At 38.2% G+C, this 26,831-nt stretch overlaps 2 protein-coding genes across 8 annotated transcripts in view; one reads left to right on the plus strand and one right to left on the minus strand.

Moving 5' to 3' along the window:
• Window positions 1-10,426, minus strand: part of LOC107751174 (calmodulin-binding transcription activator 1-like) — a 324,185-nt gene extending 313,759 nt beyond the window's left edge. For 5 of the 6 annotated variants that reach the window (XM_016566811.1, XM_016566809.1, XM_016566808.1 and 2 more), the window contains exons 1-2: window positions 10,354-10,426; window positions 6,648-6,749 (exon numbers count right to left, since the gene is read on the minus strand). In XM_016566811.1, coding sequence (XP_016422297.1) covers window positions 6,648-6,749; window positions 10,354-10,378 — 127 coding nt within the window. In that variant the 5' untranslated portion in view covers window positions 10,379-10,426. The remainder of the gene's footprint in view (window positions 1-6,647; window positions 6,750-10,353) is intronic. The other variant, XM_016566810.1, reaches the window with a different exon arrangement.
• Window positions 10,427-14,737: 4,311 nt separating this feature from the next.
• On the plus strand, window positions 14,738-26,038 carry dnajc11b (DnaJ (Hsp40) homolog, subfamily C, member 11b). 2 transcript variants are annotated; one of them, XM_016566813.1, is made up of 16 exons: window positions 14,738-14,831; window positions 15,515-15,644; window positions 17,489-17,562; window positions 17,675-17,776; window positions 19,511-19,639; window positions 20,139-20,261; window positions 20,339-20,412; window positions 20,493-20,682; window positions 20,787-20,872; window positions 23,080-23,196; window positions 23,298-23,453; window positions 23,565-23,634; window positions 23,749-23,806; window positions 24,371-24,513; window positions 24,612-24,741; window positions 25,275-26,038. In XM_016566813.1, the coding sequence occupies exons 1-16, from the start codon at window positions 14,757-14,759 to the stop codon at window positions 25,298-25,300; spliced, it is 1,683 nt and encodes a 560-aa protein (XP_016422299.1). In that variant the 5' UTR covers window positions 14,738-14,756; the 3' UTR covers window positions 25,301-26,038. The 2 variants fall into 2 exon arrangements, with proteins under 2 accessions (XP_016422299.1, XP_016422300.1); XM_016566814.1 differs by lacking the exon at window positions 14,738-14,831 and adding an exon at window positions 15,291-15,395.
• The last annotated feature ends 793 nt before the right edge of the window (window positions 26,039-26,831 follow it).

The raw sequence follows: 26,831 nt of genomic DNA on the forward strand, positions 1-26,831 counted from the left end.
GGGAGAACACGATGCCGGCTCAACATCGTGATGTCTGTCAGCCATCGGCGATGGACGATGGCATCGTCTATCGGCCCAACCCTAGGAGAGATTCTTCAGTGAATCTGAGGAAAAGTTGAGAAGGAGGGCTGCCGTGACCTCCAGCACCGGTCCTCCTCCTCGAACCCCTTTGAGCAAGAAAAACATGTGAATCTTGGTGCTAATCTGGGGTTTAACGGCTCATCTTTAAAAGGCCTGGTGGTGAAGAGCTGTTTTACTGTATCTGTCATGGCAGCTTGAGCAAGCATCACTTCAAAGAAAGGAGCGAAGCTTGTTTTAGGATGGGATAAAGAGGGCTGACAAAAACAGATCTCAAATCGATAGTGTCCTCTTGCTTTTGTGCCACAATGATAAGATACCTTTTCTTTACTCACTTTTCCTTTTTTCTCTGTGATTTGTGTTTCACTAGCACTACTAGCACTAATGACTGAATTCTCCTCAACTGTGGACCACATCGTATGCGATGCTTAATCCCAACTAATCAAACTAATCACACGCATTTTGACAGGATGATTGTGTGATCATGATCCTCATCATAAAAGCTACAGTGACAGAGTGGACATAAAGAAGGGAAGATGAGGATATACGAACGAAAGGGAGGATGATAAATCTATTTCCCCCCCACAGGGAAACGGCCTGACACTGATTCACATTTCCTCTTAACAGAGAATAATGTGCCGTCCTGCAGCCATTAAAGGAAGCTTGTGTCCGGCCAGAGCCATGACATCATTTGGCACGCTGTTTTACCACCTTTTCTGATTCAAATGGGATCTGGGTCCAACTGGTCAGTTTCAATTTCACTCGCACCTCCCGCTCCAAGATCAATACCAATCAAAGCAGTGATTGCTCTATTGTTCTGCTTAATACTACAGCTCCTTCACTGGCTCCGGGCCTTCATCACCATCAGCGGCCACATCTGCGTCATTCAATAGATCATTCGCCAGATAGCTATATGGCATTTGTCTAATGAAGATCGTTTATACAGAGGAAATTATAAAAATGCCAAGCTTCTCTGTGCTTTTTTTTTTAACACATTAAAAAACTAAATTAATGTAATCTCTTTGTGTGGGAGCTGTGTTTTGATGGAGTTTAAAAAGTTGCATCTACTGACACTTTTTTTCTTTTTTGTGTGTGTGTGTTTGTTCATTTATATCTCTGATAAAAGTCCAAGGGATGTATTCACTAAAATTCTTAAGGAAAAACACGTTTTTTTTTTCTTAACAATAAAATCAGATGTTGTCTGGGATCATACCCAAATAATATGACAAACTCTATAGTTCACTGATACATCTTAAAAACAATGTAAGAACAAGTAAGAAAATTCTTCTAAATTAATGTTTTTAAAAATGTTTTGTGAACCCCTGCTGTTTAAAATAATCAGAATAATGCTGCATGGAACTTTATAGAACAAACTGACATTGATTCAATGTTTATTGCCTAATCAGTATATTATTGACCTCTATATACTGTACACTAGTTATTGACTGTGCAAGATAGACATAGGTTTCAATAACACATCTTTGATTAAAAATGATTTGCAGATCCTGAGCACCACTGACAAATATCTAATCTTGTAAAATGTGTGGTAGGTACTGCCGCTCCGTAGTATAGAGTCCATGTGATCGCGAATCTCGAAAGGGAAAGTAAAATGAGAGCGCGCATTCGAAAGCGGTTTCAATGCCCTGCATATTAGTAGCGGCTCCCTGATGGCCGCAATTTATATACAGTATAATTACCCAACGATATAATTGCAAGAGTAGGTATTGAAATTTTTTTTTTATCCTCCCATCTCGTAGGCTATTTATTCCATTTTGGGGTTCCGTAGTACACTTAAATTTCCTTTCCAAACACGGAGTTGGGATGCGGTGGATTGTAGATTCTTCAGTGAATCTGAGGAAAAGTTGAGAAGGAGGGCTGCCGTGACCTCCAGCACCGGTCCTCCTCCTCGAACCCCTTTGAGCAAGAAAAACATGTGAATCTTGGTGCTAATCTGGGGTTTAACGGCTCATCTTTAAAAGGCCTGGTGGTGAAGAGCTGTTTTACTGTATCTGTCATGGCAGCTTGAGCAAGCATCACTTCAAAGAAAGGAGCGAAGCTTGTTTTAGGATGGGATAAAGAGGGCTGACAAAAACAGATCTCAAATCGATAGTGTCCTCTTGCTTTTGTGCCACAATGATAAGATACCTTTTCTTTACTCACTTTTCCTTTTTTCTCTGTGATTTGTGTTTCACTAGCACTAAGGATGATGTTGACTGAATTCTCCTCAACTGTGGACCACATCGTATGCGATGCTTAATCCCAACTAATCACACTCATATAAAGCATTTTGACAGGATGATTGTGTGATCATGATCCTCATCATAAAAGCTACAGTGACAGAGTGGACATAAAGAAGGGAAGATGAGGATATACGAACGAAAGGGAGGATGATAAATCTATTTTCCCCCCACAGGGAAACGGCCTGACAATGATTCACATTTCCTCTTAACAGAGAATAATGTGCCGTCCTAAAGCCATTAAAGGAAGCTTGTGTCCGGCCAGAGCCATGACATCATTTGGCACGCTGTTTTACCACCTTTTCTGATTCAAATGGGATCTGGGTCCAACTGGTCAGTTTCAATTTCACTCGCACCTCCCGCTCCAAGATCAATACCAATCAAAGCAGTGATTGCTCTATTGTTCTGCTTAATACTACAGCTCCTTCACTGGCTCCGGGCCTTCATCACCATCAACGGCCACATCTGTGCCATTTAATAGATCATTCGCCAGATAGCTATCTGGCATTTGGCTAATGAAGATTGTTTATAGAGAGGAGATTATAAAAATGCAAAGCTCCTCTGTGCTTTTTACACATTAAAAAGCTGAATTAATGTCACCTCTCCGTGTGGGAGCCGTGTTTTGATGGAGTTTGGAAAACTGCATCTACTCACACTTGTCGTGTTTTGTTTGTTCATTCATTTCTCTGGTAAAAGTCCAAGGGATGTATTCACTAAATACATCCATTTGAATTTTCCGTAGGAAAAAATCTTAAATTAATAATATAATGTATCCTTGTAATAATGTTCTTAAGTTAGAAAGCAAGAAAATAATTCAATTATCTGGAATTAATATTTTGAAAAAAAAAAAGTTTTGTGAATCTGGCCCCTGGTTCTTAAAATAATCAGAATAATGCTGCACGGAACTCTATATAGCTAACTGATATTTATTCAATGTTTGTTTCAAATGACTAATCAGTATAATATTACCATCTATATTTAGTCACTGACTGTGCACAAGATTGACATACAATAGATTTCAATAATACAATACATCTTTGATTTAAAAATTACTGAGCCATCTACAGAAATGCAATATAAATATTCACTTGATAATATGCAAATATGTATAATACACTCCAACACGCTAACATTCTGAGGCATATTATAAATGAAGTGATAACAAAACATATGCTTCTGACATGAATTATAAAACGCAAGCGGGTCCTATAAACAGCACACAAATAGGCAAACACCAGCTTGAACCATCGTCTTACACCTGAACGCATAAAACCAACATGCAAATCCATGCAACACTGACTACCGAAAGGCATTCAGAGACATAAACAAGACAGAGGATATGAGAATGCTCAAATACACATGGACTCAATCATGCAAATGAGTGTATGAATACAAATGGATAAAGAGTTGAGCTATGCATACAAAATGCACTTTAGAGTTCTGGCAAACAATTTGGTCCTCTTTTCTGGCCTGCCCAAGCGCTCTCTCTCTCTCGCTCTCTCTCTCTCTCTCTCTCGCTCTCCCCTCTCCAGCAAACAAGCAAAAAAAAAAAAGCATATTATCATCACTATGCTCTTCAATAGCTCCTTGTTTGAATCATGTGCTGAATGTCTGAGTCTTTAGATGACTCATAATAACCCCATCTTTGTGTTAATAACAACACTGTACACGAAAGCCATTTACACAGTGTGAGTAGGGTTGGGTATCGTTTGAATGTTATCAATTCCGATTCCGATTCTGCTTATCGATTCCGATTCTTTTCGATTCCCAGTTTTGATTCCAGTGTGATTAAATAATGATATTTATCCGGTGTCTCTTTTTTGCAAACCATTTATTGGAGCTGAATACCATGAACAAAAATCAACAGGCTACATAAAAACTGGACTCTTTAAGAGCTGTTTGTGTGCAAAATAGAACTGCATGATTCTGGATAAAAAAAAATGTTTTCTCTCCAATGGAAGTTGTGGTTCTCTCATGATTCTGAAGAAAAAAAACATTAGACAATTAAACAAAATCACATGTAATTTATGAATAAAATGGTTCAATGACTCACTCAAGATGTACTTGTTTCATTACTGGATGAATCAGGGTGCAAATTTCGACACTACACAGATGAAGAAAAAAATAAAAATAAAAAATAGGAATCGATAGGTGGAATCGAAATTTTAATTTGACAACAAGTATCTGATTCCTGACCTTAAGTATCCGATTCTGGAATCGGAATCGATTTTCGATTCCCAACCCTAAGTGTGAGTACCGAAGCCAAAAACACACTGAAAGTGAGAGATGGGATTAAACAACCCCCTTACAATCTAGGTGCGATTTTGTCACAGGTCTTCATAAACAAGAAGGCCAGCTGGACCTAAAAGGAAGCTATGTTGCACTGGCTTAGTCATGACTTACTCCCTAAGACGAGTAAAACAAATGTGCGCTGGCACGCACAGATGAGGCATGATTCTTATGAAGAGTGACATAAGCCTCCGCCAAGTGAAGCGTCACCGGACGCCCGTCACGCTAGCGCTTGGCACAGTTACCACCAACTGTTTTGATAGCGAGAGATGTTACACAAGCAAAGAGTTCAAACTCCTCCAAGACAGGAGGCCGATTCTACGATAACCTCACTTATGTGTCTGGGCATCCCAGGAGACCAGAATCTCTCTCTGCTCTCTTCTTTGGTTGAGCAGTTCAGTCAACTGTTTGCATCTCTGCAACAAGAACAAAACCTCTCATTATTTGCAGGATCTCAATTTAATTTTATCTTAGCCAATTTAAAAGATCTGTACGGCAGCAACTTCTCTCTTAATTGCTAAGGTGTTTTTTTTTTTTTTTTTTTTAAATAAAACCTTGGCTGATAAAACACTGAAGATATGGGATACTGCGTTTGTGACAAGGAGGCAAATTAATGCACTGTCATCCTTCCATTGAAGTAAGCCAAGGGATGATTCTCCCGGGGTCTCCCGAGGCTAACTGCTTCTTGTCTAGTGACTCTTGTCCCAGAAAATATGCAGCAGCATGAAATAAAAATCTGCAATTTCATGTGATACCACAACACTCATGAACTGAACACACATAGGCCTAAAAGGAAAAAAAAAAGCACATCTACACATATTCTAAAGAGACTGGATGATGTGCAATGTGGCTGCCTTAATAAGTGGGTGTAGTTCATCCGGGGATTTCCACTGGTGGAGTAAAAAAGGCTACGCTGGACACTACGGAAGATGAGAGGTGGGGAAGGAGAGGATCGGCAGACCAGGATTCCTCCCAATTAGCTCACTTCGACATTCTGGTTCTGTCCCAGTTGGCTCCCAAAGCTTTTCTTGACTCAACAAAGCAAAAGAATCGGGCTGAAATGGGGTCAATGAAGAGGGCTGTCTGAACTGGAACTCCTTTTATCCTCACATTCCGACATGTCAAGGGATTCAAGGCTCACAAGCAACATCTGCTCCTGCGTAATAAGAACCAATGGCTTATTTCATTTGAAAATCAACATGTGGCCTAATCAATGGATTACCAAAGAGTGACTTAAGCCCAAAACTTGCTGCTGTTAAACCACTAATGTGACTAGACGTATATCCCTCCAGCAGCTAATCATGCTGTTAGCCTGCTACAACTGGGCAGCAGAACTTCTGCCACTTAGTGTCCATGTCGGAGTGTCTTCATTAAGTGAGTGTCTCTTCGAAACAGCCTTGATCACTTAGTGAAATCACTGAGAATGACTGGAGAGAGAGAGAAGCACAACAAGAACTCTCCAATGGGGAATCAGGAGGTGAACACACCCTCATCCCCACCCACGCAAGCCAACGCCTGGGCTCTGCTCAAAGAGCGCCGCACATTGATTAGCCATGACAACGAGCTGCTGCTTCCAAAAATATGCTGCTCGTTCCGGAGCAGCATGGCCATGCATGAATAAATATCATCTGTAATGGAGCTGAATGAAAATGAGACGTTGGCCTTTTTTAAGCTGATCTATCAAGAACGGCCTCTCCCTCCCGACTCCCTGCGCTAAAAGTCACCTGCTAGCTGAACGCTGGCTTATTACAAATTGCTTTGATAGAATTTGCTAAGCTCTTGAACCTGGTAAACACACCAGGAAAACAACCATTATTGTGCTGAAAGCAAGGTTTTAGATCATATGCTCCAGAGAGTCGTAATAATTTGATCTTTCTCTGGTTTGGGCTCTGGTAATACTATAAAAACACTCTTGATGAACTATACCAGCTGCAAGAATGAGGTTATACAGTATGTAAACGAATGGGCAGAGAAGATGAACAGCATTTCATAACATTGTCATGTTTTGAGGGATGCAGTGGAAAAGGAAGCCAGCTCTCTTACTGTTGTTGTCGGTGTCATCGCTGACACTCTTAGGAGGAACATGGCCGGTGTAACCGACGGCAGTTCTGTACATTCGATCCGGATTACGTATTTTCTTCAGTCCTACAGGGGACACAGTGGGGGAGGGAACAGTGAGGGGAGAAGGTCTGTGGGTACAAAAATACAAAGTCCTCTAAATTGTATTCATGCAGAGGTCATTAAATGCTTTTATTCTCGCCTTCTGAATGATCCCGGCGCATTATGATTGTGACGTTGCGCTAAAGTTTTGCCCTGCTCCGACTGATAGGTTCATGCACTAGAAGTCAAAAGGTCATTTTGGGTTTATTTTAAGTGCAAGAAAAATAGCTGCCATCACACTTGCATCTGTGAATCTACAGGAGATTTTCCAGCATCCATGTATTGCATACAAGATGTGTATGTAGGTGTGCAATCAACTAGGCTGGTGAAGAGCTAAATCTACACGTTGAATCATACCACATGATGTGGTTCTACTAATTTCTGTGGCTTACTGGATTCTTAAATGCCCTTGGCAGGAAAAAAGTGCTTTTGAGCATGGATGCACAACATTAGAATGAAACTAAGTACAAACCTGCAGCTAATTAAATGGATAGTTCATCCAAAAAATTATATTGTCATCATTTACCCAGCCTCATGTCATTCCAAACTATTTCTCATACTCTGAAATATATTTTGAAAAATGTTGGTAACCAAATATTTTTGTTACCTTTGATTTATTTCCATTATAGGGGGGGAAAAAAACACTTAGTTTCAGACATTTCTCAAAATGTCTTTTTTTAAATGTTCCACAGAAGAAAGTAAGTCACATTTAGAACTCCATGAGGGTGAGTAAATTATTTGTATTTTTGGTGAACTACCCTTTAAGCAAACAGCAAAGTCTGGCGATGTACGCAACACATACAGGGAGACATAAAATGCATGCAAATTACTGGAACCAAAATCTGAAGAGCTAAACCATCCAACACTTTAATTTCCCTTTGTTGTCACCTAAACATTGGTAAACATAGCTGTTCATTTTCAAATGGACTCTTTAACAGTGATGGCCAAGGATTTAGTACTGGAATCACTGGTAAACTAGACACATTGTGTCCTCTCCTTCTATTTGACTAATCATTCCATATAATCAATAATTTAGAAAGGGTCTATCAAGTCAAAAGAAACTTCTTCAGATAGAAAGAGTAAAAGTGGGTGACACAGCAACAAAAAACTCAGCTTACTGTGCTAATTTAGTCAGGCAAAACATCAGAGAGGCTAGATAAATTCTACACAACCCAATTTGTCTGGAGGAGCCAGTAGTATCAGTTGTATTTTTTAATGCATCACCAAACAGATCAGAAAAAGCCCAGGAGCTTACTTTTAAGCAAAACCACACAGTGAAACATTACTTTCTGATAAATTGACATTTGATGAGCAACCAAACAATTGAGCTTAAACAGCCTGAGGTTCTTGGCACAATATATGCGAGTTAAAGCATGTATGTGAGTAAAATACAAAAGAACCATGGAGAAAGATGGAGAAAGAGACGCTCATGCACTTTCTACCCAAAGAAATATTCCACAACATGACTTTCAAAACATCTAAAAGCTGATGGGGTAGTGAGAGGTGCACATCCTTGTATATAAGCTGCCATCATTGTGTTGGCAAGAACCACTGGAGGATACGCTTCCTGTGTGGAGGAAGAGAATAGAAGTGATCCAGGAAGCTGGCAAGAGCAAAGACTGTCAGATACAAATGCGTGACACAGTTTTAGGCCGTACAGGTCAAAAGAGGCAATGTTTTCTCCTGTTCTGTGGCAGCTCAAATGGGTAAAAATAACCTAGAATCCTTCCGTCCCCAAACTTACGTTCCATTATGACACATTTTTCTTTCTAAGAAGTAGAGCAAGAGCAAAGCGTTACCTGACTAGACTTGCGTAGATAAAAATATGCATGATGAAACAAAGAAAGGCAATACCTTTTTCTGGCCAGGTCATCTCTCAGCAATAGCAAAAATGAAGATATCCACCAACAACCGGGAAACACAACCGTGCTAAAGCCTATAGATCCGAAGTAGTGTGTAATTAATATTTTCTAGAAGACAATTCTATAGTTCACTAGAGAACAGCACACGTGCACGCCACTGTCCCACACAGGCAACTCCGTGAGCTCTCCCAAATCAAAGAGGGCAACTTCGTCACTTTGATGGAATTCTTCAATAGGCAATCTTAGTTATCACTCTTAGTTCCAATGTGTGTAAGTGTGTGTGTTAGGGGGGTTTGAAGGGGGGGTATTGATTTGTACAGCTCAATAGCACCACCCTGTGGCTGTTTTAGACCAAAACGTCCTTGACTGCCTTGATTTAGAATAAAAAAAAATAGTTGAATAAATAATTAAATGTTGACAAACTCGTGGTTGTTATTTTAAGCTATTCAAGACCTAATTTTCCAACATTAATGAACAATCAGCATTTTCTACCCAGGATGCTATAGAATCAAACTAATGTCTGACAATTCATCTGGTCCCTATAAAAATTACGTTTTCCAAAATGGATCAAAGTAAACAGGAATTTTGAAGGCAAGGGAGCGTCTTGTGAATCTTAAATGTGATCTGAATTATTTACGTCTTCCGTCAAATTCGTTATATTAAATTTTTAAAAATACATACATTTTAGTCTGAAGGAATTTCCTTAAGACGTAAGGTAAACATCAAAAGCATCCTCAAAGAATGATCTACATGGCGCGCTCCGTTGATGTAAAGAAAGTGAACTTTAAATTACGACCATATAAATAGAAAAATTAAGTTGTAATTACATACAAATCAAATTCTAGCGAATAGCGAGAGCATGAACTTGATTTTAGTTGCCGAGCATCGCTTTAGCAAAGAGGAGAGACTTACCTTTCATTTTGCTGCCTCATTAAAATTCCGCTTCAGTTTTCCCAGCGTCCTTTCCAATCCAGTTTAAAAAATATGTTATCATCTAAGAAAATAACTGCTGACAGCTTCAAAACAGCAGCGGCCAAACAGTCACAGTTCTGGGAAAATATTTCACACAAGACTAAAGCATATAGAGCAGCTGTCGGTGGGTTCAGTCACTGTAAGGGGGGTTCTGGTGGGGGTGGAAAGAAATCAATCACGTTTTAGAGCATCACCATAAATCTGCATTTATCGCTTTCGGAGTTAAAAGCGTCGTCCTGTTCAATACGAAAGAAAAATGAAGTAGTTGACAGCGTTTGACTTCACGGAGCTCGCTTGTTTGTCAGCCCAAAGGGAACGTGGATGTGGTGTGGTGGAATCCCACTCTAAACCAAACGCGAGTCATTTCACGCGTTCATTTCGTCTGCTGCGCTCATGTGCTCGTCTCAGTTACAAGAAAAAAAACATGTTTCTCTTCATCTAACGAAGGCTGTGGTTCGGCTTGACTTGGATGCGTGTGACTTTGAAAAATCTCTGTGCTTTGAGATGAAACGAGTCGCGTAATGAACGTAACCCGTGATTACCTAACTCCGTTCCCGTTATTTTAATAGCCGTCTCAGAGATGGCTAATCCCATCAGCGCTTCAGCTTTTTTGCCATTTCGTGACAAACACAAGCTGAGCGAAAATGTCACTGACTTTCTCCGCCGCGCATCCCTATCCCGACCTTCATCATCTGGAGCTTAACGCTGATAAAGCTGCGAAATGAAAAATAATAATCTTGTTATTTCTCTCTTACCTTCCGGCTTGTTTTCGGCAGCCATTTCCCCTCCGCGCGCCACATCCTCCTCCTCCTCCTCCTAGCGACCGGGGGGGTACCACGCGCGTTCACGGCGAGGACGCGGCTAGAGGAGGGGGCGAGAGGCGGGAGGCGCGTGCGTGAATACGCGTTAGCTATTGGCCGCAAAGTGCCATAAATGACAATGGTGTTTTCGGTGATGCTTCGTGAATTTGCGAAATCCATATCCCCCTTTTATCCATCTCTTCCACGCCATTGGTGAATCGGTTTTATTTAGGAGACACCTTTACAATGCAGCGACCAATAAGGTTTTTGGATCGGATTTAGTGGAAGCCTGTAATATGCATATATGAAAAGCAGAATCTGTGGATTATATTTAAGTCTATGCGACGAATGTTTATGAATGCATGCTTGACAGACATCCGTTCTGCCCACCGGGACCGTAAAACACTATTTTATAACACTGCTAATCGAGATACGTGTCCAGCAGTCTAAGTGCTAATAACATGCCCCACTGTGTCATATAATTAGATGTTAACAGCCATGTTAGAGTCGTTAATCTGCCACTCGTGCTGAAGATGATTGTGAAACCAGAATGGCATGGGCTTAAGCATGATGACGGTTTTGCACTAAAATGTTATTGTGTTGCAAGGCAGCAGTGATGCAACAGAATTAAAAAAAAAAAGAAAGAAAGAAAGAAAAGAAAAAAGAAACACCTGGAGGCTCCAGTCTCGGTCATGAGTTCTTGAGCGCTGTCCACTCGTGGGTGCTGAAGGAGATGGTGCTGAAAGAACAGCTCCACCACAAACAGACTGAGCATTATATGTGTCGGTCTGCCGCTTTCCCAAATCAAGCCAAATCACGAGTGTTTACGCACAACAACACAGCACGTAGTGATGACTGCGAATGTTATTTGAACAACAGAATCTTAAAAATAAGAAAAAAAAATACATACAATTATTATGCATGCAGTAGGCCTATTATTATAATTTTGAGACACTGTATAGATTAAAAAAGTCATATGCTACAAACATTTGAAATTACGTCAAAATGTGGTTAACAACGGTGACAAATGGTGACCTAAAGTATAAATTCCCTTTAAACTTCTTCTAAAATTGATTAAACATGTTCGTGGAAATAAATAGTATATACAGGAACATAGGGCTGGACAATAATTCAATATCAATATGTATCGCGATATAATTTTTTTCAATAACGGTGATATGATTTTTAAATACATTTCCGATATTTCGATATACATTAGGGGGTATTGATTTGTACAGCTCAATAGCACCACCCTGTGGCTGTTTTAGACCAAAACGTCCTTGACTGCCTTGATTTAGAATAAAAAAAAATAGTTGAATAAATAATTAAATGTTGACAAACTCGTGGTTGTTATTTTAAGCTATTCAAGACCTAATTTTCCAACATTAATGAACAATCAGCATTTTCTACCCAGGATGCTATAGAATCAAACTAATGTCTGACAATTCATCTGGTCCCTATAAAAATTACGTTTTCCAAAATGGATCAAAGTAAACAGGAATTTTGAAGGCAAGGGAGCGTCTTGTGAATCTTAAATGTGATCTGAATTATTTACGTCTTCCGTCAAATTCGTTATATTAAATTTTTAAAAATACATACATTTTAGTCTGAAGGAATTTCCTTAAGACGTAAGGTAAACATCAAAAGCATCCTCAAAGAATGATCTACATGGCGCGCTCCGTTGATGTAAAGAAAGTGAACTTTAAATTACGACCATATAAATAGAAAAATTAAGTTGTAATTACATACAAATCAAATTCTAGCGAATAGCGAGAGCATGAACTTGATTTTAGTTGCCGAGCATCGCTTTAGCAAAGAGGAGAGACTTACCTTTCATTTTGCTGCCTCATTAAAATTCCGCTTCAGTTTTCCCAGCGTCCTTTCCAATCCAGTTTAAAAAATATGTTATCATCTAAGAAAATAACTGCTGACAGCTTCAAAACAGCAGCGGCCAAACAGTCACAGTTCTGGGAAAATATTTCACACAAGACTAAAGCATATAGAGCAGCTGTCGGTGGGTTCAGTCACTGTAAGGGGGGTTCTGGTGGGGGTGGAAAGAAATCAATCACGTTTTAGAGCATCACCATAAATCTGCATTTATCGCTTTCGGAGTTAAAAGCGTCGCCCTGTTCAATGCGAAAGAAAAATGAAGTAGTTGACAGCGTTTGACTTCACGGAGCTCGCTTGTTTGTCAGCCCAAAGGGAACGTGGATGTGGTGTGGTGGAATCCCACTCTAAACCAAACGCGAGTCATTTCACGCGTTCATTTCGTCTGCTGAGCTCATGTGCTCGTCTCAGTTACAAGAAAAAAAACATGTTTCTCTTCATCTAACGAAGGCTGTGGTTCGGCTTGACTTGGATGCGTGTGACTTTGAAAAATCTCTGTGCTTTGAGATGAAACGAGTCGCGTAATGAACGTAACCCGTGATTACCTAACTCCGTTCCCGTTATTTTAATAGCCGTCTCAGAGATGGCTAATCCCATCAGCGCTTCAGCTTTTTTGCCATTTCGTGACAAACACAAGCTGAGCGAAAATGTCACTGACTTTCTCCGCCGCGCATCCCTATCCCGACCTTCATCATCTGGAGCTTAACGCTGATAAAGCTGCGAAATGAAAAATAATAATCTTGTTATTTCTCTCTTACCTTCCGGCTTGTTTTCGGCAGCCATTTCCCCTCCGCGCGCCACATCCTCCTCCTCCTCCTCCTAGCGACCGGGGGGGTACCACGCGCGTTCACGGCGAGGACGCGGCTAGAGGAGGGGGCGAGAGGCGGGAGGCGCGTGCGTGAATACGCGTTAGCTATTGGCCGCAAAGTGCCATAAATGACAATGGTGTTTTCGGTGATGCTTCATGAATTTGCGAAATCCATATCCTCCTTTTATCCATCTCTTCCACGCCATTGGTGAATCGGTTTTATTCAGGAGACACCTTTACAATGCAGCGACCGATAAGGTTTTTTTTTTAATCATATTTAGGGGAAAACCTTAGGACTGTAATATACATATATGAAAAGCAGAATATGCGGATTATATTTAAATCTAAAGGACGAACATTTATGAATTCATGCTTGGCAGACACCCATATCCGTTCTGCCCACCGAGCGCCGTGACAGTAAAAAACTATTTTATAACACTGTTAATCGAGATACGTGTCCAGCAGTCTAAGTACTAATAACATACCCCACTGTGTCATATAATTATATGCTAACAGTCATGTTAGAGTCGTTAATCTGCCACTCGTGCTGAAGATGATTGTGAAACCACTTAAGCATAGAGACGATGACGGTTTTCCTCTGAAAGGTAAGTGTCGCAAGACAGCAGAGACACAACAGAATAATAATAATAAAAAAAAATAAAAAAATAAAATAAAAACATCTGGAAAAGATGTTTCAGGTCGTGCGTGGAGGCTCCAGACTCGTTCTTGAGCGCTGTCCACTCGTGGGTGCTGAAGGAGATGGTGCTGAAAGAACAGCTCCACTCATCGACCACAAACAGCATTATAAGAGTCGGTCTGCCGTTTTCCCAAATAAAGTCAAATCACGCACAACAACACAACATGGAGTTACACTGCGAATGTTATTTGAACAACAGAATCATAAAATAAGAAAAAAAATACACGTCAAAAAAAATACATACTATTATTATGCATGCAGTATTATAACAATATTGAGAGACTACAGAGATTAAAAAAGTCACATGCCACAGTCATTTAAAATCAAGTCAAAATGTGGTTAACAACGGTGAAAAACTTAAGAAAAAGGTGACCTAAGTTTTACATTTCCTCTAAAACTCGCCTGAAATTTATTAAAAATTAACATATAAATGTACTATATGTGAGTGTAGAATTAATCATAACTAACATTTTGTTTAAGGAAGAATAAGGCTGTTGGATTAATACTTATTGGATACAAATGAGCACATTTATTATTAAAATACATTATTATTATTAGTAGTAGTAATAATAATAATAATAATAATATCTATTAAACGTTAAGTGATTGTTTTACTTATTTTCATCCAGGAATCTGTATAATAGCGGGTACATTTAAATTTTAAATAACTCTCTCCAGAACACACGGTGGCAGGACAACATATGAATCCTGAGCCTCAGCCGTAGGCGAATTGGTGGGTTTACTATGGCGAAGACAGAGCTCATTAATTTTCTTTTCATCGTGCTGACGTCAACTCGCCGAGTTCTTGAAGCGCTTGCTGACGAAAAGTATTTAATATTCCAATATCAGTCTTTTGACAAATCAGATTGGCGTACTGGCCGAACGTCACGTTGCCTAATTAATATTCATGAGAAAGGCCTTCGCCGTAGTAGGAATCGATGGGATGGGATTTGGGACATTGTGAATATGGCGGCTGCCTTGGAAAATGAATTGGAAGTAGATAACGAAGATTATTATTCCCTGCTCAATGTCAGGAGAGAGGTAAGAAAGTGGATATGTTTCTAAGAGGAGCATAATTCATCTGCATTGTCGAGCTCTGCACAAAATGAAGACAGCCATGCAATTTCTCTTATTAGGTGATACTGTCCTGTAACAGAGATTCATACAGCTGTCATGGCATACTATTACGTGCCGGTTGCATTGAGCTCGTAACGTACTCGTTGATCTGACGTTTCAACTGTCAAATTGCTTTTATATCAGCCATTCTGGGTGATGTTTATTAATATTTTGCATGTACGTACGTAAAATGCGCATGACTGGAGCTTATCTCAGAACCCATTCACTTAATATTAATATTAAAAAGCAGTACTTACTATTAACCCAATAAACATCGGCTAAATAAAACCGTTTAATGTATAATTTATTAAATTACACCTACCAACCTCAATAAAAAATTCTGCTCGCTCTTCTGCTCGACCGGTATTTCCAATGAGCCTCAAACTCTGAGGATGTAACGGAAATGTTGGCGTTTGAGTTTAAATGGAAAAGCGCGCCAACGCGCAGTCTTTCCTGAGCATGACAGCCAATCGGAAGCCTGTTATCAAGGTGTGGCTGAACCAATTAATTTAAATATTCAAATTATGTTGACTCTGCTTGATAATATGATATCCATCCATCAATCTTTATGTCTGTCATCTACTATTTATCTATCTTATGGTCCACAGGCTACTCAAGACGAGGTGAAGTCGTCGTACAGGCGTCTTTGTATGCTGTACCACCCTGACAAGCACAGAGACCCCGAGCTAAAGAGGCAGGCTGAACAACTCTTCACTTATGTACACCAAGCATATGAGGGTAATTATTATAACTGTCCCCAGAACTAATATGACAATTTACAGTATACAGATTAAATCCAAAAATAGCCAAGGGTTTATGTAGCTCTTCCATACAAGGAAAGTTCATAGTTACCACAAATAAAGAAAGTCATGCAGATTTGGAATAGCATGAGGGTGAATGTTTGTAATTTTTGGATAAAGTATTAGCCTAATTTAATTTGTACTTAAAAGGGTTGTGATAGATAATCAACAAAAACACTGAATACCGACTTAGAGCCATATTTGTAAAACTTATAAACTATTTTAGTTTTTAGAACAGTAGATGCATCCTAATTCACATACTTATGCACTATTCTATGCTGTTTTGTAGTATAAATAGTGCAAGTAGTGTGTTCACAATAAAAATTCTTTAAAGAAGAAGTGCACTTCAAATGGAGTGCTGCAGCCGTGACGTCAAAACCCGGAAGACTAATTTGCCACTGGTTCCCTCAAGATTTTTTACTGTGTCACAATTTGCATACTTATACTATGTCCTAGAAGTATGTACTCTTTTTGTGAAGAAAAATACATACTTTTGAGTATGTAGCAGAATAGTAGGCAAGCTTTGGGATATACTACTTTCGGCATAACTGTCGGTGCGTCCGAAATTGCATACTGTCTGAATATATGATAGTTTGTAATAAGTATCCACATAAGAATGTTTTGGGTGTGAGTGTGTGCAGTCAGCAAGTTATGTTTACCACAGACATTATTTTACTCATGAATGAAAAAAAAAAGTTATAAAAATCCATAGGAAAATCTTGAGGGAACCCATGGAGTCTTCTAAGTTTTGACATCACAGCAACATACAGCACTCTATACATGAATTATGCAACTTAAAGCTGCAGTCCGTAAGTTTTGCCTCTTTGTCGCCGTCTCTGTTTGAAAACCTGCAATTTCAGCTATTTGCGGAATTATCTTCTTTGCGTGGGTTGTGCACCAGCACGGCTGAATCTAATGTGTGGCTCTGTTTTTATAGACTGTAAAAAAAAAAATTTAAAAAAAACTTTTTTTTACTGCTTGAGTTTTGACTCAAGTCGCATTCGTTTACATGGAGAGGGCGGGGTTTATGACCTGTACTGCAGCCAGCCACCAGGGGGCGATCAAAGAGCCCGCAGCTTCACTTTTCAAGACTTGTAAGGCACACCCGGTGGCTCTCAGTCACCGCACCGGTGTGGACAGGGCCGCATTAAGACCGCACTGGGCCCCGGGGCTATGACTTACTGCAGGGCCCCCCCAGGCCCACCTTTTAGCTCATATCACATCAAAAAACCGTGCCAATTATTATTATTGTTATACTTTGTTTTCAAACTCAATCCGCCATTTATTCCAGCTGCTGTGAGAAAAGGCTATATACGATCCGTCACCTGTAGCATCCTCACGTGCGATATAGCATACTAGCCAGGACAACTTCTTTATGTTTACAGACGTGACGTAATGACACAGCGCCATGCTCGAATTTCCCGCGAAAACCTACCCGTACCACTCAAATTAGAAAACTTTATTACAAGCTTACCGTTGTGATTCGAGCTAAAGTAAGGCGATAGTTTTGAACACTGGGCTGGTTATGTACTTGCTCAAAGATTGATTTTGGATAATTTTTAAACAAAAAAGTTACGGACTGCAGCTTTAAATAGGTGTGTAATGTTGGACGCTTCATGAATTTAACAGTGGGCAAAATGGACGTCTGAATGTCACACGATAGACAGTAAAGTGCCTAGTGCATTGTATATAATGTGTCCAAGTGTATTTGAAACATAATTGATATTTGTAGTCCAAAAATATTTTTTTTTATTTGACTTTCATTATTTGACCTCTGCTTAGTTCTCAGTGACCCACAATCCCGAGCCATATATGACATATTTGGGAAAAAAGGCCTAGAGGTGGAAGGTTGGGAGGTTAGTTTTGATTTTCCACATTTATTATAACAAATATTTGTATTACTGTTTGTTGCTGTGGTGCATGTGATACTAATGTCACGTCTGCTTGCTTGATCCCTGATATCTTTAGGTGGTGGAGAGGAAAAGGACCCCAGCAGAGATCAGGGAGGAATATGAACGTTTACAGAGGGAGAGAGATGAGAGGAGACTCCAGCAGAGAACAAACCCTAAGGTGGACATTCCAGACCAAAATGACAGCGGGAGATAATGACAAGACTAGTTTTTATTTCCTAAAATGCAGTTTTATTTCACTGAATCTCCCAGTTTTGTTGTGTTCCAACTGATGTAATTTCGAAGATTCAATATGCCAGTTTGTTTAGAGGCCAGATAATAGCAGTCAAATCTTTGCTTTATTGCTGAGGTTGATTGTTGAGAAACCGAAATTTGAGGACAGCTTTCTTGATTGGTTTTCTGTCTTCTCTTTTTGGATGACTGCATATCTGGTTTGCACGTTGTAATTTATCAAGAAAGTTTGTAACACCGGGTCTATAAAAAGTCAAATTTAAGGCCATAAAATATCTTAAATGGTATAACAAAAGTATTAAAGGGGTCATATGAAGCTATTTCAATTTTTCCTTTCTCTTTGGAGTGTTACAAGCTCTTGGTGCATAAAGAAGATCTGTAAAGTTGCAAAGACTAAAGTCTCAAATCCAAAGAGATATTCTTTATAAAAGTTAAGAGTCAACCACGCCTACCTAAAACGGCTCGTTCTAACACGCCCCCACATACCTACGACAGGCCCAAAAAACAGCGTGTTTCTGCTTCCACTCAAAATAGGCAATTTCAAAAGTATATAAATTATCTGTTGAGTATTTTGAGCTGAAACTTCACAGACACATTCTGGGGACACCAGAGACTTATATTACGTATTGTAAAAAGGGGCAAAATATGTCTCCTTTAATTGATTATCATTTTAAAAGGTTTTAATTTTGTTGACAGACAAACATGAATCATGATACAGTCTAATTTGATTATTAGCACTGCATGTTAAAATGAATAAAACATGACACTGGAGCAGATACTACAAGCTCACGGTTTCAGAACAGTTTGATATCAATGTATACCACATATTTTTGAGAAGTGATTTCTTATGATTTACTGGTGATGAAAAAAGTACTGCAGGAGTGATGTATTTTTGTAGACCAAAACCTGTAAATGAGTTTTAGCCCGTCCTGTTCCATTGTTACAAGGTCAATGTTTTTTTTGTTTTTGATTGGGTTTTTGGATAAATTCCTAAAATAACTTCTGTTAACGTAAGCTCAGGATATTTTTGTTTTATTCTGCGACATCAAATACCCAATCACCTTGTTTTTTTTTATTTATTTATTTGTCTTGAAAAAGGAGGTTGCTAACAAGAGGCTAAATGGGACTTCAGAGGCTGTCTGGGACATTAAACATCACGCTGATTCGCTGAACAGGAAAACTCATTTACTCACTAGTCCACTTTCACAGCCTCATTGTGTTTTTAATTGCGCTCTTACAAACTATTCTAACTCAAACTTTAAGGAAAATGTTTTAAAATAAATATGTTGAATAGTGGTGATGTTGAAGTCATGCGACTATGGTGTAATTTGTATTACTGTAGCTTTTTACTTCTGGCGATTATATTTAGACTTGTTGGTCACCGAGCTTATTGTCTGCAATAATCCAAAAGCCAATGGGGAAATTATTTTGGGTTTTTTCCAAGGGAACCAGGTTGATGCTGACTTCCAGGTTGGCCTGCAAAAATACATCACTGCAGGGTTTGTTCTATATGGAAATACAGTCTTAATTTTATTAGCGCAGGTCTGAAAAACGTGTTCAATTTGATTTAAAAACACTGCAGAAACCCTGTAACATCACTTTTTTTATGTCACAGAATTGGTCTAAATGGTGTTTTACTCGTTTTTTTTCTGTTTTCATTCAGGGGACAATAAGTGTTGGCATAGATGCGACAGACCTCTTCGACCGATATGAGGAGGACTTTGAGGATGTACCAGGAGGAGGTTTTCCCCACATTGAGATCGACAGGATGCACATTTCCCAATCCATTGAGGTCAGTATGTACAATTACGAGCATTACGTGATGTCACAATCTCCCTCATGGAAGCCCATTTCTGCCACTGAATAAAAAATAAAAAAGGTAATTATGACCTTTTTCTCTCACAATTCTGACTTTTTTTCTCAAATTGTGAGATATACACTCTCAATTGCGAATTATGAAGTCAAAATTGTGGAATATAAACTCATTCGCAATCTTTTTTTTCCTCAGAATTGGACTTTATAACTGAGATATAAAACTGCAATTGTGACTTCATTCTGACTTTTCTCAGAATTGTGAGATATAAACTCACAATTGCGAGAAAAAAAGTCAGAATTGTGAGTTTATATCACGCAATTCACACCAAGTCAGAATTGTGTGATTTAAATTCGCAATTGCGAAAAAAAAAAAAAATCAGAATTTTGATATAAAAAGTCACAATTACCTTTTTTATTTTTTAGTCTGTTTCCATACTCCCTTGTGCTCTGTAATCCTATATGTTTATGTTTGTCAGGCACCCTTAACCACTTCAGATACTGCTGTACTTTCTGGATCTCTGTCTACACATAATGGCAACGGGGGAGGAAGTATAAACCTTTGTGTGCGGCGTGTGACCTCAGCAAGAGGCTGGGGAGAGGTGAGACTCTTTCCAACACACCACCTTTTTTTTTTTTGGTCTGGTTCTAAAGTTCTAGTTTGTTTGTGTGTCTTAAGCTGGAGTTTGGTGCAGGGGACATTAGAGGACCTTTATTTGGGATGAAAGTGTTCCGTAACGTAACTGCACGCTGGTAGGTGTCTGTCTGTGTATGTTGAGGCTGATTTGTGTTTCTCATTTCTGTGAATCTAAAATCAATTTTGTATCACATAGCTTTGTGACTGCCCAATGGGGATTGCAGTTCTCCTCACGTGGCGTGCGGCCCAGTGCCACTACAATGATGGCCCGCCACTTTGACCAAAACACTATGGGCTACCTGCAGTGGCGCTGGGGAAGCCAGTCTGCCATGACCACCAGCATCGTCAGAGACACCAAAACAAGCCACTTCACCCTGGCCCTGCAGGTGAAGCCTATGCAGGTGTACACTGATGATGGTAATGTGTTTAATTCAAAACAAAGTTAATGCATTAAGAATGCAATCTATCTGTTCTTATTCCTGTTCCTCAGCTGGGCGTTCCTCACTCCTACCTGATGATGAGCTATCAGTACAAATTCCAGGATGAAGACCAGACTAAGGTCAAAGGTTCCATCAAGTATGTATTTTAACTACAGCTTACAATAGAGATGGGCAATCTATATACATTACTGTTCAAAGTGTGTTAAATTATAATGTTTTTGGAAAGAAGTCTCTTATGCTCATCAAGGCTGCTTTTATTTGATCAAAATTAGAGTAAAAATAGTAATATTCAGTCCCTCCAGGATTTCGCGGAGATTTTTTCAGATTTTTGCGGCCTAAAATGACTGATTTTGCTGCAGCTTTTCTCAAAATTTGCAGTGAAAATATACCACAGACAACATTCTTCTAACATTGTTATGACTTTTCTGACTTCGAGAACCATTGTAGGGCTCCAGACTAACATTTGAGGGCACCAGCACCAGTGCCATTAAGTTCTACAGAAGGTGGCACCAGCACCTGACAGTAAAGCACTCACCCTAATCGCACATGTACTCAATCTCGGAGATGTCTATTTGATGTCTGCATTTACATATGCAAGATGTATTTTTTAGAGTGTTTGAGTAGTTGAGAAGATGCAGATAGAATTAACTTTTATTACTGTCATTCATGTCTAAATATAATTTAATAAATACACAATATATATATTAGGGAGTGGAAATGGCCAATAAGCCTATAAGTACTTTTCTGCAGCCATCTACTAGTGGTAATTTAATGTCTTATTTTTTTAAATAATTGTTTGCTTTCCTACATCATGAAACTTTTAGTTTTATAAATGGGGGCAACCTATGAAGGATGAACAAATAATGTAATCATATCTGTAGCTTTAACAGAATTCTGCGCCGAATTTGAATGCTTCTCACAAGATTTCACAGAGAAGTTATTGATTCTGCGATGAATTCGACTACTTTCTTCACTGTGTTGTGTGATCGAGATCAGCCCGAGAAGATAAACGGTCTGCGCTTTGTAGCCCAAACGAGTAGCGCGGATTCGTTCCGCTTTCAGTTCATTTGTCCAATGTAGCTCTTGTAAATCGGTCATGATGAGAACGCAAGGCTGTTCATTCCATTTTTGGAACTGAGAACAACCTTTCTTTGACCGAATGCGCGTTGCGATGGCGTCACAGGACGCGTAAATGCCCAAAATCTGCGGAAAATCGGCGGCAATTAAGAAAATTTGCGAGCTCTTGCGAAAATTGCGGAGTTTGCTTGATTTTGCATTAAATTCAGCGATCGCAGGATCGCAAAATCCTGGAGGGACTGAATATTGTGAAGTATTATTACAATTTTAAAATATGTTTTGTTAAAAATAAAAAATGTTTTCTGTTAAAATATATTTTAATGTAATTTATTCCTGTGCTGCAAAGCTAAATTTTTCTTAAGTCTTCAGTGTCACATGATCCTTCAGAAATCATCCTAATATGCTGATTTGCTGCTCAAGAAACATTTCTTCTTATTATTATTAATGTTGAAAATATATATTTCTAATGATAGGATCATCATTTTTGGTGAGTAGATTCATGTTTAAAGCAATAAAATAGTACAAATTTAGACACTGTTTTTCAGTAAATTATAAGCAACATTTAATCATTTTATCTCTATGCACCAATAAAATAATACAAAATAATAAACAATATCTACCTTTATATATATTTTACAAAACGTTTAGAAGCATGTAAAATACAACACACACTTTTGAATGGTTGTGTGATCCAATTGTTGAATGTGTTGAAACAGACAAGTACTTTGAAACTTGAAACTGACAAGTACTTTAAAATCACTGCAAAGTTTATGTTGTTTAATAAAAAAAAAAAAAGTAAATTAAAATAAAGAAGATTTGCTGCTCAAGAAACATTTCTTCTTATTATTATTAATGTTGAAAATATATATTTCTAATGATAGGATCATCATTTTTGGTGAGTAGATTCATGTTTAAAGCAATAAAATAGTACAAATTTAGACACTGTTTTTCAGTAAATTATAAGCAACATTTAATCATTTTATCTCTATGCACCAATAAAATAATACAAAATAATAAACAATATCTACCTTTATATATATTTTACAAAACGTTTAGAAGCATGTAAAATACAACACACACTTTTGAATGGTTGTGTGATCCAATTGTTGAATGTGTTGAAACAGACAAGTACTTTGAAACTTGAAACTGACAAGTACTTTAAAATCACTGCAAAGTTTATGTTGTTTAATAAAAAAAAAAAAAGTAAATTAAAATAAAGAAATTTGTTCGTCTACCCTGACAGCTCATTGTCTTTGTATTCAACAGGACTGGGTTCTTTGGCACCTTGGTTGAATATGGTGCAGAGCGTAAGATTAGTCGCCACAGTGTTGTGGCTGCAACCGTCAGCATTGGTGTACCCCAAGGAGTCTCCCTCAAAATCAGGTTAGCACTGACTTGAGCTTAACCGCAATAAGCACAGCGCAGCAGAACTCAGGCTGCTCGTGGGTGGTCTATTTATGATGGTCATTTTCTTCTCTCTACAGGTTGAACAGAGCCAGTCAAACCTACCTCTTCCCTATTCACCTAACCGACCAGATTTTACCCAGTGCTGTGTTTTATGTCACTGTGGGCCCGCTGGCCATCTACTTAGCTGTCCAGAAGCTTATTATTATGCCTTATGTACGAGCCCAGAAGGAACAGTGAGTTATTATCCATAATTATGGCTCTGAAACCACCCGTTTTGCTGAAACCCATCTTTACATTACCACAGTTTCTTTGATGAAGGGCCCTGACTGTTTGGTTGTTTATAGGGAGTTGGAGAAACAGAAGGAGGTTTCTGCTTCAGAAATTGCTCGCAGGAAGCAAGAGGCTGAAGCTGCTGTGAGTAAAATAAATACATAGACAACAATGACTATCTCCCTCTTACCAACACAAACAACCATTTATCAGGGTAGATATGTTGTTTTCTTGTGTTACTGTTTCTTTGGTTTTCAGGTTTTGCTGATGCAAGAGTCAGTGAAGAGAATTATTGATGCTGAGGAATCTAAAATGGGTTTGTGAAATGCAGATGCACTTTTTTGTTTGCTTTTTTATACATATATACTCTTTGGACAGCATCTGTGATATACTGGCAATTATCACCATTCCATTCATTTTAAAAACAAACAAAAATAGCTTCTTACACGGCAGTAATTAAAGTATATGTACTGTATATAAATAAGTATAGCCATAAAACTTTAAATATATAACTAAGCACTTTTTTTCCTCAAAAACGGAAAAATCTTCAATTTTGTTTAAAACAAAAAACTAAAATCAAATCACAAAAATGGGAAAAAGGGGAAATTCATTGGTCAATAAGTACAGGAACCATGGTATTCTTACTGCTAAAAACTTCACAGATCAAAAAAATACTTTTGTTTGTCAGAAATTAACAAAAGTTGTACATTTTTGGTTTTAAATCCTCTGGACCACTTTCTACTGAAGGTACATTACTGTGAAATTGAGTGGAAATACTGATGGTAGTCAGCAGCCGGCTACACTTTGCTGTCAGTAACATGGAACATTTCTTTAAGTGAACAATGTTTTATGTGATGTGATTCATATGTTTTTATTCTAGGTCTCATCATTCTAAATGCTTGGTACGGCAAATTTGTGTCCGACAATAGTCAGAAACGCGAGAGTGCGAAGGTCATTGATGTGACCGTCCCGCTCCAGTGCTTAGTGAAAGACTCTAAACTCATTCTTACCGAAGCATCAAAGGTTAGACACGCAAACATCTACCGGTGCTTTACATCAATGAGCTGCTTAAACACCTGCCAGGTGCTTTACATGAATTAGTTCTGTCTCATGTTAATCAGGCTGGCTTGCCAGGGTTTTATGACCCCTGTGTCGGAGAGGAAAAGAGCCTAAAGCTGCTGTACCAATTCAGAGGAGCCATGCACCAAGTCTTGTCCGGAGACACAGAGCCTCTTAAGATACCTAAACAATGTGAGTACCGCGGAAACAAGCTGGGAATGTCGCTTGGCAATAAAAATACCAATAAAAGGCTGAACAAAATATTTAAAAAAATATTTACATATTTTGTACCAATATATTTTTTGGCCATTTTTAATATATATATATATTTTTTTACTATTTATAAAGTATTTAAAATATATATATTTTGCCCTCCTTATATTTCAAGAAAATACATTCACATATGTCATATTTGAAGAAACACTGGACATAAAACATATATGCTAGTACTGTTCTATCCACATTTGCCTCTAAAATACAATTTAAAATGTAACTTTGGTATATAAAGGTTGAAACTAAATGTATTTTCAAATATATATATATATATTTATTTACGTTACAACATTTTACATATACAACATTTATTTAGCATATATTAAAAAAAAAAAAAACAATTGGCCAGAAAATGTTTATTTTATTTTATATTTTTGTCATATGGGTCAAAAAGACAGTTAATTCAAATATGATCTAAGGAAAGTTTTTTTTTTTTTACTTTTTTCATTCAGGTCATAGAATTGATTCAGAGGCATAGGAGTCTACCACACACTAGAAGAAAGAGCTCAATGGACATCAAAGGAACATAAAGGGTCAGTCAGACATCAAGCGATCCGAAGGGCTGCTCCTCTTCATTTCATGTAGTCACCCATGTATCACCTTTGTGTTGTCTGTTTATCTCAAATCCCTGACATATATTGTCAATGGGTCGATCACGTCCTAACATCTCCTTAAGATCTGGATATGAGAGGAGGTCAGATGTCATATCATATCACTCCATCCATTAATCTTAATCAATGTTAATATTACAACTGGAAAGTATGGCAATAAAAGCTCCTCTAACAAAACTGTACTTGAAAAGTATGGTTCAAACTGTAATGAAGTGCTGTACAAATGCTGGTTTCATAGGATGTGTTGATATCGACGGATGTTTTTGTATGTTTGTACACTAGGCTTAAGAACGGGAAATCTTATGCTCACCCTGCCTCCAAAATCACTACTGTAGAAGCTGCTTTTTAGTGGACCAATCTGTTGTGACCAGAGGATCATGATTTCATTTTCCTCCAGGAGAAGTGTTATTTGGATTGCATTCATCATGTTAAGTATATACAGTAAAGTACCGTTTTTGTATTTTAAGGTGAATCTCAAAGAAATGTTTGGGTCATATTTTGCCTGAGAATGAAAAAAAAAGAAAAATAAATGAAAATGTATTAAATCACTTTGACTATTTTAGCACAATCAGGATTTTTTTTGTTTTTTTGGCATTTTTATGACAATTGAGCATATTATATAAAATAAAAAAACTAATTACTGTAATGTAAAATATTCAGTTCTGTGATATATGAAAATAAAAAAAATGCATTAAATTGATTTATTTAAAATGTGCATCAATGATCATGATATATTGTGTATTATTGTAGCTTACTGACAATTTGAGGAAAAGGTTTAAACATACTTCCAAGAAAACTTGAAAAATAGGCAAAAAAAAATGTATGCAAACCGTTTTTATGGGATTCACCATTCACCTTCAGTCTGTAGTCAAGCCACATCAAAGATAGTTGTACAGTATATTCTCCAAATTTAAAATCCTTAATGAAGTCCGCAGTATTACATAGTCAGAGGTCCAGTGAATCGGAAAAAGGACAGGCTGTTGTTTTTGTTTAGCTTGTCGTTCTTAGCATCTGGATGTTTGCTTTGATAGCAACTTTCTCCTGCTCAGTTTTCTTAAGTTTTAATGACTTGAAATGTCAGCAGCAGTGCTCAGACTGAACCAGTGTAAAACTACAATGCCTTTTGGATACTGATTATGGGGGTTAAGCAGAGTATGAAAGCTCTATGTTCAGAACAACATGATTTTATTTAAAGATCCATTATTTCAAATGATCCTAAAAAGTATCCACCGAAGCATTGTGCCATGCCCATTTTGTTTTTATTTTTAATTGTTTTATTAGAGCTTTTGTCAGTAAGTGGGCAGTGCCTACGTGATTTGAGTCTGTAGTAGATGTTTATTTGTAACCGTCTTGCAGTTGTACCTTTCATCAGGGCTATAAGGGGGGGGGGGGGGGAAA

Source organism: Sinocyclocheilus rhinocerous, unplaced genomic scaffold (assembly GCF_001515625.1).
Source record: "Sinocyclocheilus rhinocerous isolate Xijiao unplaced genomic scaffold, SAMN03320098_v1.1 scaffold362, whole genome shotgun sequence".
Taxonomy (NCBI): domain Eukaryota; kingdom Metazoa; phylum Chordata; class Actinopteri; order Cypriniformes; family Cyprinidae; genus Sinocyclocheilus; species Sinocyclocheilus rhinocerous.

What these genes read in the sequence shown, in the direction of transcription:
- dnajc11b (XM_016566813.1), top strand. Translation starts at nt 14,757, where the DNA reads ATGGCGGCTGCCTTGGAAAATGAATTGGAAGTAGATAACGAAGATTAT. An exon ending in ACTTCACCCTGGCCCTGCAG is followed by an intron (nt 20,683 to 20,786) that starts GTGAAGCCTATG and finishes CCTGTTCCTCAG; the next exon opens with CTGGGCGTTCCTCACTCCTA. An exon ending in GTACGAGCCCAGAAGGAACA is followed by an intron (nt 23,454 to 23,564) that starts GTGAGTTATTAT and finishes GGTTGTTTATAG; the next exon opens with GGAGTTGGAGAAACAGAAGG.